Here is a 20192-nt window from a genome sequence, read left to right as displayed (position 1 = left end):
TCTGGGTGATTTAGATAGATTTGGACTTTAAAACTTCCCTTAGAAGATATTTACTTTGCCTATATAAATATAACTATAATCTCACCAAAATTAAAATATTGTCACCATTGTATATAAGTAGTAGGTATAAATTTAATGCATTTATTTTCATGAGGGAATGCTCAGTTTGTTACACAATATTACAGTCAATTAAAAACACCATATACTTACACTGTGGCTCATGCCTGTAATCCCAGCACTTTGGGAGGCCGAGGCAGGCAGATCACGAGGTCAGAAGATCGAGACCATCCTGGCGAGCACGGTGAAACCCTGTCTCTACTAAAAATACAAAAAACATTAGCCAGGCATGGTGGCGGGCGCCTGTAGTCCCAGCTACTCGGGAGGCTGAGGCAGGAGAATGGCGTGAACCTGGGAGGCGGAGCTTGCAGTGAGCCGAGATGACGCCACTGCATTCCAGCCTGGTGACACAGTGAGATTTTGTCTCAAAAAAAAAAATACTTACACTGTAACTAATCAGTGGATGTATTATGTGTTTTATTGGAAGCACTAATATTTCTTTTTAGATAAGGAAGGTAAGGAAAGGAACGCCTTATTTCCTCTTTGACTCACTTATTCTTTCAACAGTTATCAGTCATCTTCTCCCAAACTACAATATTTACAATACCTTTATAATTGAAAAAGACTTCCACTATTACCTAATTTGATTCTGGTCTTTACCACCTGTTTGTTCACCCACCTCAGACAGCCATAAAATTAGCAATTTAACATCCAGGGTGATCATTTTTCTTAGCACTTTAGCTGTACCTCATGTACTGTCACATCCACCCTGTAGCTAGCCTTTATGGATGAATATTGTTTATCCGAACATCACATAATAGTCAAAAGAGAGACTACAGTGAAATTAACTTATTGGCAAGCCCTATCCAATTTGAGGAAAAGAAGAAGCATGCCCATGAACATCCTATGCAGTCTGGCCCACTAGTGCCGTCTACCTGTCAGCCTAGCAAACACACACTGCCCTCCAGAGCTGACCAGTCATTGGAAAACAGATGTTAACTACATTGTTCCTATCTGAAAGGATGTATATGTCTCTTAGGCAGAACAGCATGGGCAGGAGTAAACAGTGATGTAACAAATCATCGTTGTACTAGCTGTGCTTGAAATTGAAGCCATCAGCATAGATGAGAGAGGGCCCTAAGACAAAATACTAAGGAAAAACATTGAAGGGATTATTATGGAAAGAAGAGCCAGCAAAGAAGAACCACGAGGAGTGGCCTGAAACATACGAGGAAAGCAAGGACCCTGCAGTAAGGGAAGGGCAGGAAGGAGTTTTTCTAAAGAAAGACTAGCACTGTCAAATGCTGCAAAGAAATTAAGATAAGGACCAAGCCATGGAAATTAACATGTGCCCTGTTTTCCACGCTTCCTTCCCTCAAATTAAGAAGTTTTTGATTTAACTTTTAGAAATCATACCTCACACTGTGTAATGCCATACAAATGTTATTGTTAGGAGATTCTGGAAATATTGGACTACTAAAATATGTTGAACCTTCCCCCACACATGCCCTTTTGGGAATCAGGCTTCCAGCAACCTTGAGCATTTAAAATGCTTCCCTGTACCTGTAAGCAGGTGAAAATCCTCCCAGAGGCAATAAGGAAAACTGTTCTTACTAAACCGAAGGGGACCATTCTCAAGCCTCCTCTCTGACAGCTGTGCTTTAACTCAAGGGCAGGTAGTGCATCCATGCAGTCAGTCATTCATGAGCCTCTCAGTGTGCCATGCACTGCATTGGGCACAGGATATGTGGGAGTGACATACACAGGGAACGAAAACCAACAGCAGAGGGAGCCGGTGGAAGAAGCAGAAAAACAGCATGGGTGTGAAGTGCAGCGCTCCCCAGCTTGTGGTCCTTCAGTAATTCTTGAGCGTGTCATGGGATTATGCGACAAATTTAATGCTCTCCAAATTACTAAATTTAATAACTATCCACAGACACTGCTACTTTTAATTATCTTCCATTTCAGTGTGTAACTAATTTTTGGAATTGTACTAAAAAGGTATTTATGTTTCAGTGTTAAAGATAAATCATTATTAGTAATAATTGGGCCATTTATTTAGAGCATAACATCTCTTCAGCACTGCCCTACACTAGCATCCAACCTAATCTTCACAGCATAATTCCGGGCAGGTATTACTGTTCGTATTTTGAAGGTAAGGTAAATGAGGCTCAAAATCTTATTTGCTGAAGTCCACACAGCAGCAAGTAATGAAAGCTTGCCTGTGTGGCACAAAGGCCATATTCTTTGCGTTGATTCAAGGCACTGGCATTTATGTTCAGTCCTTCATTCCCTGAAGCACTGAGAGCCAGTGGTATTAATGTGTTTGTTTTCTCTTAGTCTCCTGATAAGGTGAGTAATTGAATTCAACATGTCTAGAAAAGGTAGAAGTAGCATTTATCAGTGAAAATTCGGCAAGAAGAAAATATTCCAAACTTCAGAAAGATTGAGCCCCATAAATTCATCTTCTAAAGAAAAAGTAAATGATAGAGATGAATAGAAAAGCGCTCTGTTAAAACTGATAGCGCCTACGAGGAACTTCCTTAAGCTAGGCCCTTTTTAGTGGCCTAGGTAGGCCATTATTAAATACATGCTTCTACAAAGACCTGTTATTCAGCAAGTATTCTAGGGAAAATCTCCTCTAGCACAAAGCACCCAGTGTCTCCGGGAGCTAACAACTTCATAGAATCACCTGTGGGATCTGTGGTCCCCTTTAAGGATATAGTCATAAGCAGGATTACCTACTAAATGGAAATGAGAAATAGCTTTGTTTTTAACTGAGAAAGAATTCAGAATCACAAAGAATCTAAAAGGTTAGACCATAGCTATCTACTCTTAGCAATGACAGAACTTCTCCAGGTAAAGATGCTTTGTAAATGTCTTTAAGAATGTATGTCCTTCTCAGCTCTTATCGAGGCTAGAAATTGAAAATGAAGTTTTTATTTAAAAAAATGAGAAAAGGCAGTGCTGTTCATTTTTGTCAATGCCCAGCCACTATTTAGCCAAATTTGCAGAAGATTATGTAGTTAATGTTAATGTCGTACATATGTTATATACTGCAATACAGCATAAGCCATTAACTGTACAACTCAGATTTGTGATCTTAATTATCAGTCTTTGCATGTACATTAGAGCATACTCTGAAAGCCAGGGTCAGTGTTTTATATAAAACTCTTAGGTTCCTAAGCTGCTGTCATATGGCCTTGCACATATATGTTGGATTCTAAACAAAATTTGTTGACTGACTTGATGCTGTCTTTCCACAGAGATCCCAAATATATTCCTCAAAAAAAAAAAAATTGTTTGGTAAATGCAAAATAACTCTAAATCTCTTTTATATTTGACTAGTTGTTAAGTTAGTACTTAAATAGAAATTGAAATACTTTTCTCACTTTAAGATTATAGAGTTAAATTTAAAGCCTGGAAGATCTAAGACAATATTCTTGCTATTAAACAGCCATACCTACTTTTGTTATTATTTTTGAGGTCATTTACTGAAAATGGTTCTCAAAATAATCATCCCAAATGTGACATGTTTTGTTATTTGTTACACGGGAGCAATGATACTCTCAAAAACTAAGAAAAATTCCTGAATGTGTATGAATGAGAAGCAAAGATTCTGGTATCACAACTAATATTCTCTATGTGGATTGTCTTTAATATAGATTTCTTCAAACACTTCGCAGTTGGGTGGTGCTGAGCCTGTAAAACGCTGTGGAAAGTCTGCACTCTTTCAACTGGCAGAGGCAAGTTCCTAAGAATATATAGAGATAGGATCTGCAGAGGTGGAAATCGCAAAATATTCTAACAGTGTTTCCTAAACTGCACCATCTCTCCTGTGACCATAAAACGAGTTACATCTAATTTTTAACAATGAGAGGGTTAACCTTTAATTTAGGAAAACTGAAATTTGCTACTAAGAGTCATTAAGCATTGGAAAAGGTTACCCGGCGATATTGCAAAATTTTTTTCACAGGTAGTATTTTAAAATAAGATTACTTCAATTGGCTATGGAAGTCCAGCCTGAACACAAAAGAATAGCTGTGGTTATTTTCCCCTTTTCTGATTCCCATAAACCATCTATAAATCTCCAGAATGCACGCGCTGCTTTTAAATCAGATGGTTGATGTTTGAATTTTTGTTTTCCTGGTGAAGAATTCATATGACATGTTCTAAAATCTGATTTTATGAGATGAATCAGTTGTACATTTGATGTGACATGTGTGTAAAATGTTACTTTTCCATTGGCAAAGTAAAGCTGGTGAGGAACAGAGCCCTTATTGGTGGGGGATGGATTGGGGAGGAAGACGCCAGAAGCACCTGTTGCTAGGGTGGGCAAGGCAGTGGCTTTCTCTGCCAGCCTGTGACTACCCTAACTCAAGGAAACATGCAGAAGAAATGTTTTCAGCACCTGGACATTCTAGTAGCAGTTTTCTCTGTTGGTAAGATAAATTAGGAGGTAGAAAGTAGATGACCAAAAATCTCATACTAGACTTTTTTTTCTTTTCTCTCATTTTTCTGGTTTCCTTTCAATGAGCTCCCTTTGAGTTCTTTTGTAAATTTTTTGTAGTTTATTTAACTTAATGGGATAACCAATCATATTCTAAAATTTCTAAATTTTATGGTAATTTGTATCATAAAAACTTATGCATTTAAAATATATAATATCTTTAAATTAAGTTTTTAAAGATTACCAGGTCCAAATTAGAAATATAAAAATACAAAGTCCTTAAAAAGTAAAATTAATAAACAATGGAACAAACTAACCCATTGTTGTCTGACACTACATTGACATGCTTCCTGTGTAGGACAAGTTCAGACCACAATAGAGGGCTACAAGTGACTGGGAAACTCTAAGGAAAACTAATGAAGACAGCAGGGAATAGTTCTAAAAAGAACTGCATGAGTCAGTGCAAAGTACTACTCCAGATACAGCCGAAACAGTGAAGATCTGACAAGAGAGTTCCTTTGGAGTTAGAGTTGTAAACAAATCCTAGTAAACAGACAGACTGTGAGGTCATGCATTTGTCTAGTAACTCTAAGACTGTATAGATTGTCAAGAGAATTTATTTGAACGAAGTGATTATTTTTCTTGAATAATATGGGTGTATGACCCGCTGCTTGTGCTGGTTATATAATTGCATGTGTATGTATGTGTGCATACATATATACAAAAATACATATGATTTCTTAAATATTAAACAGTACTAAAATGTAAAACCAACTTTCAATATGTGATATTTATCTTTAAACAGTTTTTTTTGGTTAAAAATTTGTGAACCTTTGGGGTACTTTGCTGCATGGGGGGCTGGTAAAGAGTGGATTCGTCTTCTCGTTTTCTTTCTTTGGCATAGCAGTCATAAAAAAAGGATTCCTTATTAAATCAGAACTCATTAAAAAGAACACTTTTCTAATTTGTAGGGATGCATCCCAAATATGAAACAGATGCTATGGTTTAACAGATGTTTGAATGTTGGTATCATAATTTAACGGGGTAAAATGACTGAAATAAGCCTATTCCAATTATAGCAAATCAGCTTACACTAAGACTGAGTTTCTTAGGACATTTGAGCAAAAATATATACTTTTAATAAAACAGAATCCCTAAAAAATAAGAAAACTTTCTTGCATTGTTATTTGCACTGAATCAGTGTGATGTCTTAATACTAATACAGTGTATTTTAGAATAACATTCTAAAGCCTTCTAGTTTCTAATTAAACTTAAATATATGCATAATGGATTAACCAGCATCTCCAAATAATCACCAGTAGATTTATGCTTTATTAATTTTTTTATTCCATGTGCATTTGATGTTCATTTTTCATTCACAAAATATAACATTTAATTATCTCTGAAGCATTTTAAGATAAATAAATATAAGAAGATATTGAAGATTTTTCCTATTGCCTAGAATTGGTGATGGTGTCTGCAATTTGAAGACACAACCTTAAATTCACACATTCTAAAGGGAAAGCCACCAAGAAACTACTTCCAGTTTGGGCCACACCCATCTCGGGATTTCTAAAGAGATAACCTAATACAACTATTATCTTATCTAACACTCCAGGAATTCCTCCTCTTATCCCCACTCCAATCTCAAGTCATCCTTTGATAGAGGGTTATCATAGGCTATCCACACATCTGGAATATTTTGCCTTTTCTCTGTGTCCCAGGGAGGAAAGGAGAGAAGTAATTCTCATTCTTTATCTATGTCCCATGTCAAGGGAAGTGAAGGCAGCTCCAAGAGAAGCACTGTTAAAGATTGAGGGAGGTACATGCAAAAGATTTCTTCTTCTTTGGCAAGAAATAAGAAATATTTTAAACACCAATTTATTGCTGGATCCTTTACCTATCTGACCAGGCAAAAAGAAAACCAAAGGAAGTTGGCAGCATGGAGAGACTCAGAATGGCCTACTGTACTCTTAGTTGGGCATTATAAAGATGTATGAGTTTCCCAAGGGTCAAGTGGATAAATAGAAAATAGATCCATGTGATCAGGCAAAAGACTGTTGGACAGTAACAGAGAAGGGTTGCATAAGTTAGGCCTGCGACAGTCTCTCACATCGGGGGAGAATATGGTAGAGATGCCTTTGCTCGGGACCCTCTGAGGTGTGCCTGCAAACAGGAGTGATACTCAACTGGTTTGCCTTCTTTATACTAAAGCACCAAGATGCTTCCTACTGTCAGGAAAAAGCCTGTAACCCAACCATCTAGTACCTTTCAGCACCTGGAGGGCACATCCCCTCTGATTAGGTGGTACCCCTGCCTGTTAAATGTTTTGAATATCACCCCTGCCTATGACATCCCGAGAATGCCATTGAGTCTTGCCTGCCTATGACATCCCGAGAATGCCATTGAGTCTTGTGTAGAGTTTGCAGAAACAAAGAAGAAAAGAACTAACTGCCCATAACCATGGGCAGTTAGTTGTACCTCACCCATTCTGTCTTCTATTCTCTAAATGAGAGGTGTTAGGCCTTGTGAAAGAAGGGCCAGGAACGAGCCCCAAACTAACTACTCATCTTTCCCTAACTCCATTCCTGTGGGTTGGAGTAAGAGGAGTGAATGAACAGTCCTTCCAAACATGGGGGTCGTTGCTTTCAAGAAATGTCTTCTCCTTAGTGAGAAGTAAGAAATATTTGGGGCATATATTTACTGCTGTGCCCTATACCTGTGTAAGCAGGCAAACAAGCAAACAAACAAACAAACAAAATTGGAGGAAATTGGCAGCAGGCACAGAGATACTTGGATTGGCCTGTACTCCCAGCTTTGGCATTGTAAAGACCCACTCCCTGTTTTCTCCCTTCCTGTTCTCCTGGAGCCAGGAGATTTCCTAGGGAAGGTCCTAATTCAGGTGTATGACTGGCATTTTAAACTGGGTAGACTTTTAATAGCTGAAAGTGACCTGAAAATTCTGGGATTTGTTCCAAATATTTTTAAGGGTTTTGTCTGAGGTCAGGGAATTGACAAAAATACAATGCTTTATGTTGGGACCTCCACGAAGTTCATACTGTTCAGTTTATTCGTCATTTAAGTTGTGCAGGTACTATAAGGTATTGTGTTTCCTTTCGTTTTGAAATTAATTAGGTCAGGTCATATAAAGAACAGCAAAGTATCCCCACTGGAGATCATTGTGTATTATAGTGGCTGTAGTTGGAGGACACTGAAGAGGGTCAGAGATAGCTGAACCTGTGTACATTTCAGCAAAGAAAAACTCTACCCTTGAAGATCTCTAGTACCAAAATTGTCTAATATAACAAGTAGAACAGCTTGTTCATTTATTCTCACAATAGTTATTGAGGGTATATTCTGTGCCAATAACAGAGGCGACTGAAGTTATCTGGATGTGTATATACACATATTTTTGGTGCAATGGGAACTAAAACTTGTAAACCTTCTAAGATCAGTGATATAGGAACACGGTACCTCCAAGTGCAGTTTTAGTGTTTTGGAGTGTGACTAGAGGCTGGAACATAAGCCTAAAAGATTGCTGTTCTGCTTCTCACTTTCCTGAAACCATTTTGAATGTTCTTTAAAATATATTATACATTTTTATAGCAGCTCTTTCTACAGATAAATTATGTTATCTAACCTAAGATGATAATGACTGACATTTATAATCTGCTGTGTGTTAGGCACTGAGTACTTTATATGTACTAATGTAATTCTCACAGCTGTCCTCTGAGGTAGCTACTATCATTCTTCTTTTACACATTAGGAAACCAAAAGGTATAGAAGTTATATAACTTGTTTAAGGTCACATGGACAGTAGGTGTTAGAGCCTAGATAAGGACCTGGGCAGTCTGTCTCCATAGCCTGCACTCTTAAACACTAGGCTGTTCTTGCGCCTTGTTTTAGATGAATAGAAAAGACTACAAGTTGCTTGTTATAGGAGTGTGCACATTATAAAAGTCTCTATGGAAGACAGCTTACTCCTACACATATATGTGTGGCTGAATAAGATGACAGATCGTCCAAGACTGCTGTCAAAGAAATGGAGCTCATATTTTCTTTTTAAAAACTGTCTGTGCTTTTGAAACTGCCAGGATGCATCTTACAACCTTAAATAAGTGTTTGTTTGGGAATGTACTTTGGAAGATACTATGGGAATTGTAGGAAATTATGGTATACAACTCCTGTCCTCAAGGAGCTTATTCTCTAGTTGTAGAGATATAACAATTTAAGGAATAAGAAATCATGCAAGTGATTTTAAAAGGAATCATTCAATGAAATGATGAAACTCCACTTGAGTGATGAGTGACACACAAAAATGAATGTGTGAAACTAGAGAAGGGAGAAAATATTAGCAGGCATGTTCTGGAGACCACGCACAGGGGAAAGAACAACAAAGATGGTTTTCAATGAAGGGCTTACTTAGGCAACACTAGAAGCTGAAACTAGCAGTCTCTGGGTGACATCCAACCTGCAGAGATCCTTTGTTTGGCCTATATTTTGTTGGCCTATATTGTATTTTACAGTTCAATTCATGGCTAATATTTGAAGATTAAAATTTCAAATAAATACAGATTTCTGACTTCTGAAAATTTAGAGGACCTGGAGACGTCAAGCTAGCCTCCCTCCGTGGGAACAATTGGTCAGAGTTGATTGGTGGTTGCCCTCTTAGATGCTTGTTCTCCAAATGACTGTCCTCTCTTTTCCCTGTTGAGCCCTGAGTCTGAGGCCAACAGTCATTGCCATTATCCACTTAAATTTACTCACCTCCCTCCTTTATACCTGACCACCGTATGTAGCGGGGATTGTTACTTACACATAATTAAATGGACAGCTGGGGAGATAAAACAAAGGGATTAAGGCAAGCACAGGAGAAAGGTAGATGGTAACAAGTCTATCAGATTGGCAGGAATAGAGGACTGTGTTTATGGAAGATGAAGGTAAAGTGTAGTTGTGAGTCAGAATTGGGAGAATGTTTAGTGCATAGCAAATAAATATGTACTTGAAAATAATGAGGAGCCATTGAAGATTTGGGATGGGGTTACACAGTGATAAAAGCAGCACTTAGAGAGATCTTCTTGGCAGCTATGTATGGAATGGGGTGGAAAGCCCCTGTGGACATCAGGGTATGAGAAGATAAGAAGCGGAATTGAGAGAGCTGACAGTGGGAATGGGAGGCAGAAAGAGATTCCAGGGGTATTCAAGTGAATTGTTTGAGTGAGTCAATGCGAGAGGCAAAGAAAAAGAAGAGTCAAAGACGACTCCAACACTGAACCTGAGTGTTTGACCTTGACCTTGTAGCCCTGCTTCAGGGAGGTTGGTTGGGTGCAAACAAAGAGTAAGCCCTGCTAGTAGAAAAGAAGAGCTGAAAGATGCTGAGGATAGGGGGAAGAGAAATTCAATAATAGAAGAGTGGAAAGAGAGAAGATTGCTAGCCAAGTAAATAGGAAGCAGAAACCTGCATTCCTGAGAGCACAGACGACAGAGACAGTCACCATAGATCCCTCCACTGTTCCCAGTTATTGGTAGTATTTGATCAATGTATGACTCCATTTAAGACTTCTGTTGTCTTCATATTATTGATGTGCATTGTCCATCCTATTGTAACCCCCTTAAAGCCCAGAACATCCCACCTAAGCTCCTCCTACACTATCATCATAGAAATGAATTCTAATACTTAAAATATATTTAAGGGGACCTTTGTGGTGGGTTTCTTTCCTTATCATTTTATACAAAGTTGTGAGTTGTTTTCAGAAAACTCCTGTTCTAATTCTTTTCGTCTCATCCCCAATTGCACTAGATTATTTTTGGAGGAACAGAAAGTATAGGAATGTACTTAATGACTGCCCTTAACCTCTTTGCGGCAGACTTTAGTAGATGGGCTTATGGAGCAAAGGCCACCTCCACCCTATTCAGAGTCTTCAGAAATAGTACCATTTCTGAGGAAATAGTGAGTAAAGAAAAATATTTCAATCGCCGTGTTACCTAGTCCAGTTGTTTCAGCAAACTACAAAACTGTTCAATACACCCAGATTTTAGTGTTGAGAGAAGCTTAGACCAGTGTTCTGTGACCAGTTATCTCTTATGATAAACGGAATTGAATTTTTTAGCAGCAATGCTATTCTCAGAAACCATCAACCAGTGTGTATTTCTCTGGCACAAGCATTCAGATTTTATTTAATTATGGGGGAAATGCTCATCCTGAAAAACACTGCTAAAATGCCATCCTAAGGTTATGTCTACACTGTTTTGGCAGATAATAAGCCAGTACAAAATGATTGTAAATATACCTTGGCTGCAAAACATTTGTTTTGTACTAAAAAGCAGAGATTTGGAAATGGAAACTTCTTGATTGGTGTCAGTAGGTCTGTTTTCACACTGCCTTGTTTTTAATCTAGCCAACTCCTTTATAATAGACAATGAAAGACAACATATAATTAAGAGCAAAATTATATGGTGCATTTTGGAACTACTTACCATTTCTTAGGACAGGTTGAGCATCTCTAATTTGAAAATTAAAAATCCAAAATGGTGTAGAATCCAAAACTTTGAGTTCTGACATGACCTCACAAGCAGCAAATTTCACACCTGACACCGTTGCTTTTTGATAGTTCAGTGTACACAAACTTTGTTCCATATACAGTTATTTCAAATACTCTATGAAATTACCTTCAGACTATTCATATACAGTGTATATGAAACATAAATGAATTTTGTGTTCAGACTTGGGTCCTATCCCTAAGATATCTCATTATGTATGTGCAAATATTTCACAATTCTAAACAGTCCAAAATCTGAGACACTTGTAATGCCAAGGTTTTCGCATAGGGGATACACAACCTCCACCAGTTCAATGGTTTCTGCTTCTGTGGTATTACTTTTTATCTAGTACACATAATTTGTTATTTTTCCACTGGTCATTTTATTAAATCTTTTAAAGCAGAACACATTAAAAAATGAATATCTTAACATCAGTAGAAAAGAATACATTTTAAAATACATCTGATTCAGAAAGATTAAAGCTTGATGCAGCCAAGGTTTCTTTTATCTTTAAAGCGAGTCCCCAATAACAAACTGAGCCTAAGGTATGGTTTTACCTGAACTAAAAGTGTGACAGTCCCCCTGAACCCAGGAACATAAAATATAATCCCTTTACTACACATTTTATCTCACCCCTTCAGGATTTCTATTGAAGTGTTTTCTTTTTAATCATTTTGAAGAAGAAAACTTTTTATTCATGGTCTAACATGCACATCCTCAGGAATCCTAGGTATTAACATACTGATTTTTGTTTTTCTCTTGGGAGTGAGTTCCATTTCTTCCAGCACATCACTGTCAGACCCTTTTGACTACACAGAACAGTGAGAAACCTCAGTATGGTTTTTATTGACAGAGATAAAATATTAGTGATTAATTTCACTGGTATTCTTGGGAGGTATAACTAAGGACAGTATGATTGCTGGGCTGGACCAAGCGATAGCATGGTCATAATTAGCATTGTTTTTGTTGTTGTTGTTGTTTGTTGTTGTTGCTATTTTTTGAGACGGAGTCTCGCTCTGTTGCCCAGGCTGGAGTGCAGTGGCACGATCTTGGCTCACTGCAACCTCTGCCTCCCGGATTCAAGCAATTCTCCTGCCTCAGCCTCCTGAGTAGCTAGGATTACAGGTGCACACCACCACACCCAGCCAATTTTGTATTTTCAGTAGAGACAGGGTTTCACTATGTTGGTCAGGCTGGTCTCGAACTCCTAACCTCAGGTGATCCACCCGCCTCAGCCTCCCAAAGTGCTGGGATTACAGGCGTGAGCCACCGCACCCAGCCAGCATTGTTTTTTGTAGACTTGTAAAGTAACTCTTCCCTTGTGTGAATCAGAATACATTTTAGATTCATAGATTACCTCAGAACTAATGAACCATCCTATTAAACACAATTATCTGTTGAATGCCTTCTTTTTGAAAGGTACTAGGGTATTCTTGAAGGAGAATACAAAGGTGAACAGAATACATTTTATGCCCACTGAGTTACAGTTATAAAAAAATAAAGTAGTACCTGAGGGAATAGATGATAGTTATCAAATATTTATGCCCATCATTTGATTTACAACGTTAACATTTTAACTTCTTTGAATGCAGTCACGGGAATTCCATCTCTGGAAAGTGTCCAGATAATTTTTCATTCTTACTTTTTAAAAAGGTTATTGTCCAATTTAAAATAATATTAGAAGAATACATTGTCATTTACTGAGGCATATACTGTTTCAATACCTGATTAATAACTCATCCTCTATTAAGGGCAGCTTGAGTAAATTAATAATAGCCATTAATTCTGTTTCCCAAAATGCAGCCTTATTCACTTGAGTTCACATTGATTTATGTTCTTGTATGTCTTCTGTGTGCTTGTATGTGTGCCCATCCATGCATACATTTGTCAGTCCCACTACAGTGTTGATGAGTGCATCCAAAAGTAGATGTAAGTGGATCTACTTGGACCCCAGAGTAGAACTGAGCTTTCTTACATGTTTCTTAGAGTTGCTTCTTGAAAAACAACTGATTTGAGGTCTTCCTGAATCTAATTTTGTTGTATATTTTCCCCCAATGATAGACTCATTCAACCCTAGAATGAACAGTTAGAGCAAAGCAGTCTACCAAAGACATGTCCTGCTATTAATGATACTAATATGAATATTACTGTTAAGCTAGTATTTATTCCGTATGGCATAAGGCCCCAGAGAGATGGTTATTACAATACATTATTTTAGCTCTGTACTAGGCACTATTTTAAGTACTGTTACATGTGCAGCTCATTGAACCTCACAATTTTCCCAAGGCAATAATTTTAGCATGCACATTTTATAGATTGAGAAACTGAGGCACAGAAAAATTTAGGGAAAATAGCTAATCAGTAGCAGAGCCTGTCTATAGTCCTAGACAGTCTGGCCCTGGCTACAGCATCCCTGCTTTTTGTGGGGGTTTGGGTGTGTGTGTGTGTGGGTGTGTGCATGTTTTCTTTTTTTCCTGAGATAGGGTCTTAACTGTGTTACTCACACTGGTCTGAAACTCCTGACCTCAAGCGATCCTCTTGCCTCAGCCTCCCAAAGCGTTGGGATCATAGGTGTGAGCTAACCTCACCTGGCCCATCCCTGCCTTTTGAAACTGCCTTCCAGTACATCACTGTCAGACTTTTTTGACTACACGAGACAGTGACCACCGATGGCTACCGACTGCCTTTCCTCAGCTCCTGTGTCCCCTGCTTCCACCTGAGTTCCTCCAGTAGGAGGCACTGGCTGGAGACTAGGGAATGGGAGGACGGGAGAGGCCAGGGATTTGCTTACATCCAAGAGTGATGCATCTTATAAATGTTACTACATTCGTATCTGTTCCCAGGTTTTGTTTATATCTTGTGGAAATGCCTAATATGCAGTGGAACAAATATCAAAAATAAAAATTATGAAATTTATTTGTAATGATTTTCATATTAATAGACAAGAAACTAAAGTGCTTAGAAGGAGATGCTTAAAAGGAGAATGATTTAGAAGGAAAATGCTTTAAAAAGTCAAATGTATACAAACATAAGGAAAAGTGAGTTTAAAAAAATTCAGATACTGAACATGCAAATAAGCACTAAAATGGAAAAAGGACCAAGGTCAATGAGAATGTCTGTCTCTCCGCACACATGTACACATACAATCTCAGTAAAAGAATGAGGAAGAGTTTTTCAAATTGTGATTATGCATAAACTCTAATGAATTTATTTGTAAAAGAATATAAATCTTGCTTGACAACCAAGGAGAAATACAAAAATACAAAAGTATGGGATTGACTAGTAAGAAAGAAGTTACTCTAAAATCCAGTATGAGGTAGGGCTTGACAAAAACAAACAAATCTTAAGACTATTTTTAGCTGTTGAGAGCTACATAAGAAATTGGCTTTGTCTGGATTAGAGAAAGTAAAGCCAACAAGAAACGAGAAGGTAAACTATATAATTATTGCTTTTGTCACCATTTGGTGGGGGGCAAGGAAAATTATAATCAAACCAAAACGTATAGGTAAAAAAAAAAAAAAGATGTGTATATTAAATCAAAGTTAGAAAAAGCTAGAATATGATTCCTCAAGGATCTAGAACCAGAAATACCATTTGACCCAGCAATCCCATTACTGGGTATATACCCAAAGGATTATAAATCATTCTGCTATAAAGACACGTGCACACGTATGTTTATTGCAGCACTGTTCACAATAGCAAAGACTTGGAACCAACTCAATTGCCCATCAGTGATAGACTGGATAAAGAAAATGTGGCACATATACACCATGGAATACTAGGCAGCCGTAAAAAAGAATGAGTTCATGTCCTTTGCAGGGACATGGATGAAGCTGGAAACCATCATTCTCAGCAAACTAACACAGGAACAGAAAACCAAACACTGTATGTTCTCACTCATTAATGGGAATTGAACAGTGAGAACACATAGACACAGGGAGGGGAGCATCACACACTGGGACCTGTCACAGGGTAGGGGGCTAGGGGAGGGATAGCATTAGGAGAAATACCTAATGTAGATGACAGATTGATATTGCAGCAAACCACCATGGCACGTGTATACCTATGTAACAAACCTGCACATTTTGCATATGTATTCCAGAACTTAAAGTATAATAATATATATATTATTAATATATTATTTATTTTATATATTATTTTTATTTATATATTATTTATATATATAAAACATATTATATATAAATAATATATATATACACACACACACACACACACACATCCCAGAGTCAACAGGGAACTGATAAAGAGGCATCAGGGTAAGGCAAAGGCAGCTTCTCTTCCATGGATGTGGAGATACATATATCCACTTTTAAAAAAGGAGGAAAAGCTAGAATACAGTACACATGGTCTAGTATATTAATTCAGGTTTCTGACAATGGAAAAAACAAATTGTAGGATACCACAAGACCTTGCAAATTGGGTTTCAGTCTCACTTTTGGTAATCTTTGACAAGTTGTGTGAAATAGGAGAGCTCTATAGGAACAAAAAGGGGAAAAGTTCACTGTAATTTTTAAAAATAATAAGCCTGATTTCTAAAATACAGACTCTTAACCTTTGAAAATTATTTTAATTGGAAATTCATTCTAATCATGTTTGAATCCACAGAAAAGAAGATGAAAACAGAGAATTATCAAAGTTTCTCTGAAAAGGGCCATTGTCAAATGTGCCAGAGTCTCTTTGCCCTGCCCACTGCCTTTTGCCCCACGTGACTGCTGACTGCCTTTCCTTGGCTCTAGGCCCCCTGCTTCTACGCAGGTTCTGCTAATGGGAAACACTGGCAGGAGACTGGGAGATGGGAAGCAGGGAGAGGCCAGGGTCAACAGGGAACTGGTAAAGAGGCATCAGAGTAAGGCAAAGGCAGCTTCTCTTCCATGTTCCAGTGCTCTCCAGATAGGTGCGCCATGCTTCCATCTTCCACTGGGTTTCAGTGTCACTCTTTCCCCATTGCTTCTTCTGTGGCTTTCTGCTGTCCCTAACCCCTGTGTTGCCTCACCACCTCCTGTTTGGGTGTCTCAGTTCTTCGTGGCCTGTGTAACTAACCTAATCCCTGCCTTAAATTCCCACTGCTAGTTATGCTTTAGGTTGCTTCCATTTGCCTAATTAGACCCTGACTGGTACAAAAGCCAGCCTCATTTTCTATTTGGTGTAGTTACGGTTGGTCATAAAATTGAGTAAGAGAATGCTGTTGGCATGCCGTATCCAGATTTTAGCAAGACTTTTGGACAGATAGTGTTACAATGTTTTGTGAACAAAATGGGAGGATTTTCAACTGGATGAGAAAAAAATATTCTTAGATTGCTGAAGTTTATTAACGTTCAGATCATCTTCATGAAAGGGCTCTAGAAGTTTGGCAGAAGGCCCTGTCCTTACCCATGTTTTGCTCAACGTTATTACCAAAGATTTGGACAAAGACATGAAAAGCAGCTTTATTTAATGTGTGTATAGTACAAAGATGGAAGATAACTTAATTCACATTTTGAAGAGATAAACGTAATAAGAAAAAGTGGAAAGTCTTGCATCTAAGTGCAAAACATAAATTATAAAAATACAGAATAAAAGAGACCAAGTTTACCAGCCTATTATGTGAAATCCAGGATTTTACATGACCATAAACCCAACACAAGCCAGATGTGTGACCTATTTTTAAAAAAATTAATCTCTGGGTCCCATTAAAAGAGCATTCCTATAAACTGACAAATAGTTACCCCTTCTAATCTAGTATAGGCTAGGAACATAATCTTAGACAGATATTGTTAAGTTGAAGTAGCCAGCCAAACGCAGTGGCACATGCCTGTGCTTCCAGCACTTTAGGAGGCTGAGGCAGGAGGATCGCTTGAGGCCAGGAGTTGGAGAGCGTCCTAGGCAACAGAGCAAGACCCCTATTCTCTACAGGGGGAAAAAAAAAAAAAGTCGGCCATAGTGGCATGAACCTGTAGTCCTAACTACTCGGGAGGCTGAAATGTGAGGATCACTTGAACCCTGGAGGTCGAGGCTACCATGAGCTATAATCATGCCATTGCACTCCAGTCTACCTAATAGAGCAAGACACTGTCATTCATAGATAGATAGATAGATACATACATACATACATACATACATACATACATACATAGCTAGCTGTCTGATAGATAGAAAAAATTTTGAAGTATCCATTTTCCCCAACCTTTGTAAAGCTTTGTATCATTTACAAGTTGTGTTTGCATATACATTTCTTCACTTTTGCCTCACAACAGCCCAATGTAGGATATACTGTTACCCCATTTCTCAGCCTCTGTTTCCTCGTAGGTCTTCAAGTCTAAGTTATATAGCTTACTGTTGTGGCTTTAAGCAAACTAGGATGCTTGGTCATAAGCCCAGCCTCTTTCAATAAAACCCATCTCATTTCAGGACACCTACTGCATCTAGGTAAGAGGGACCCAATTTTGAAGTGTGGAAGCATTTACATGTGATGAGCTGTTAAGGGAAATGGGAAGAGACTTCCGGGAACATAAAGTCTGTCTTCAAGTATCGTATCTGTGCTATGAGCAAGAGTGAATTCATGTGGCTTCAGGGAACAGAACTGAGGCTGATTGATTTTTGCTCAATATTTTAAAAATTCCAGCAGAACTGTTGTCTGATAGAGTGATATGCTCACTGTCTTTGTGCAAAAGTTGGTTAACTAATTCTCAGGAATACTGTAGTAAAATGAATTCCTGCATTGGGTAGGTTAAAGGAGAAAACCTAGAGTGACGTCCAACTCTGAGAGTCTGATTGGGTTTTCGGTTAATGAGTAGATTTGCGATTTGTAGTTTTAATTCAGAGTTATTTGATTTACATTTATAGTTTCACTTCTAGCAATATAATTGTTTTTCCTATAATTTAGGATTAACATACTCTGTTTGTGAAAAAATTCTTAAGAGCCTGAAATGAGGAAGTAAAGCATGACTAGTGTTCGGTGTAATTACCTACACAAGAAATATTGTGCTATTTCCCAGAATACATCCCCAGAGTGAATGTCTGTATTTGTTCCATTTAATTCCTAGCTGTAGAATCCTATCGGGGTGATGAGAGAATCATTTTGAAATATATTGAAGCCTAGAATAGAGTTTGCAAAGTATTATTAAGTTTGCTAAGATGAACCTGTGCAAATGCAAACTGTCAGCATACCACTAAAAACTAGTGCCTATATGGTGAAGGTTCCTGAAGTGACCTATTAAAAGCCACCAGAGTGACAGTGGTGGAAAAAACATAAAATGTACCTTGAGAATGCCTTTCTAGCCTTCTCTCCAGAACTAGTATAATTTCTCTCCCCCAACATGGGATAGGTATTCATGAAGGGCTATAGTAGTTGAGAAAGGAAAATAAATATTATTTCAAAATTGATATAAAAGCAGTACATTCTCCCATAAGAGTAAAACATGCAGGGAATATTAAAGGTTTCAGTGATTCAGAATTAAGATAACATTTTGCTTTGAGCTTATTTCTGGTTATGTTTAATAAAGAGAAGTTCATAGTCTTCATAGCCACTTGCTGAGGTCTAAAGGTTAGCTTACCTGAGTTCCTGAGAAAGACAGCCCTGTTGTGAATCCTTAATATTTCATGTCTTCCCTGTGAATGATCTGAAGGGCTGTGTGCTCTTGTCATGTTCATTTTTTTAATTGCAGTGTCTGCCTCTCCCCACCCTTTCTTTAATTTCTTCCCAGACTTACTAATCATAACATAATTCTCACAGGAAGATTGGTGATGCATTGAAAATACTAAGAGAAAAATGAGGTAAAAGAGCATCTGGTATTTAATTCAATGTATTATCCATCTAAAAATGAATTTTACAGATGGTAATGATCTCTGACAACTTGCCATTTAATAAAATGATGGTTTTTAAAAACAAATCAGTTTCCTACTCATGTGCTTGATTTTGCATTGACTCAGCAACCCCCAATACTCTTTCCCTTCTAAGTTGCTAATACAAAGTAGATAAAATAAGTTATGACTGAGACTTCCTTGCTGCCTTTGACCAAATCAGCATCATCAATCTCATATAAGTTCCTCAAAGGCAGACAGACATGACCTTACTGATTTTCGTATCATTAGTGTCCTTCATGAGGGCTGGCGTTTTGGGAGCCTTGCAGTTAAGTGTGTATAAATGAAAACCCAGGCACTGAAAACAAGTTTTTCAATAAGCTTAAATTTCCCCTTTTAAAAAATAGCTCTATATTAAAGTTTCAAGGTATCTGGGAGCCAGAGAGGAAAATGGCAACTTTCCCCTTGAATGTTCTGTACATGAAATTTGGGGAGTTTTGATGAGGAATATAAAAACTTAACCAAATTGGGGCCAGATGTGTTTTGGTATTCAGAATCTTTCAGATTTTAGAAAAATTACACAGTAGATACATATTACACTTAAGTAACTTCTCCAGTGCATGTTCCAATGCATCACTATTCCAATACCAAAAAGGTATGAATGGTCACAGTAAGTGAAATAAACTGTTTAAGACTATAAAGTTTCAGGTTGGTTCAGGTCAGAATTTGCAGCCAATTGAGTTCACATCAGATCAAATTTGCCAGCAAATGACTTAAGAAAACAAAAACAAAAGTTTGTTCTCAGAGCTTTTGTGACTTCAGAGTTGTCTATCAGCATTTGTGGACCTATAATGTTTTGTTCATTAATCAAAACCTTCTATAATTGTTTAGCAATTCATCATATCATTTCTAATTTCAAGTGGACAGGTAGAAATTATTTCTGTTTTCCTCATTTCCCTTGGAAAAAAAGAAAAGGCCAACATCTGAACAGAGTTTGGGGATTATTAAATACAGGTTGAGCATTCTTCATCTGAAAATCCAAACTCCAAAATACTGCCAAAATCCGAAACTTTTTGTGCACCAACAAGAGGCTCAAAGAAAATGCTCATTGGAGCATTTTGCATTTCTGATTTTTGGTTTAAGAATTCTCAACTGGGCCGGGCGCGGTGGCTCAAGCCTGTAATCCCAGCACTTTGGGAGGCCGAGACGGGCGGATCACGAGGTCAGGAGATCGAGACCATCCTGGCTAACACGGTGAAACCCCGTCTCTACTAAAAAATACAAAAAACTAGCCGGGCGAGGTGGCAGGCGCCTGTAGTCCCAGCTACTCGGGAGGCTGAGACAG

At 37.9% G+C, this 20192-nt stretch overlaps 1 protein-coding gene across 11 annotated transcripts in view; it reads left to right on the top strand.

Moving 5' to 3' along the window:
• LOC113225265 (HMG box transcription factor BBX) overlaps window positions 1-20192 on the top strand; it is a 271898-nt gene that overhangs the window by 214448 nt on the left and 37258 nt on the right. For all 11 annotated transcript variants that reach the window (XM_026456848.2, XM_026456866.2, XM_026456862.2 and 8 more), the window contains one exon: window positions 3723-3803. In XM_026456848.2, the coding sequence (XP_026312633.1) occupies window positions 3723-3803 (81 nt within the window). The remainder of the gene's footprint in view (window positions 1-3722; window positions 3804-20192) is intronic.

The sequence above is a fragment of the Piliocolobus tephrosceles genome, unplaced genomic scaffold, assembly GCF_002776525.5.
Source record: "Piliocolobus tephrosceles isolate RC106 unplaced genomic scaffold, ASM277652v3 unscaffolded_20, whole genome shotgun sequence".
Lineage (NCBI taxonomy): Eukaryota > Metazoa > Chordata > Mammalia > Primates > Cercopithecidae > Piliocolobus > Piliocolobus tephrosceles.
Note: the sequence above shows the minus strand (reverse complement) of the source record. Positions and strands in the feature narration are given on the sequence as shown.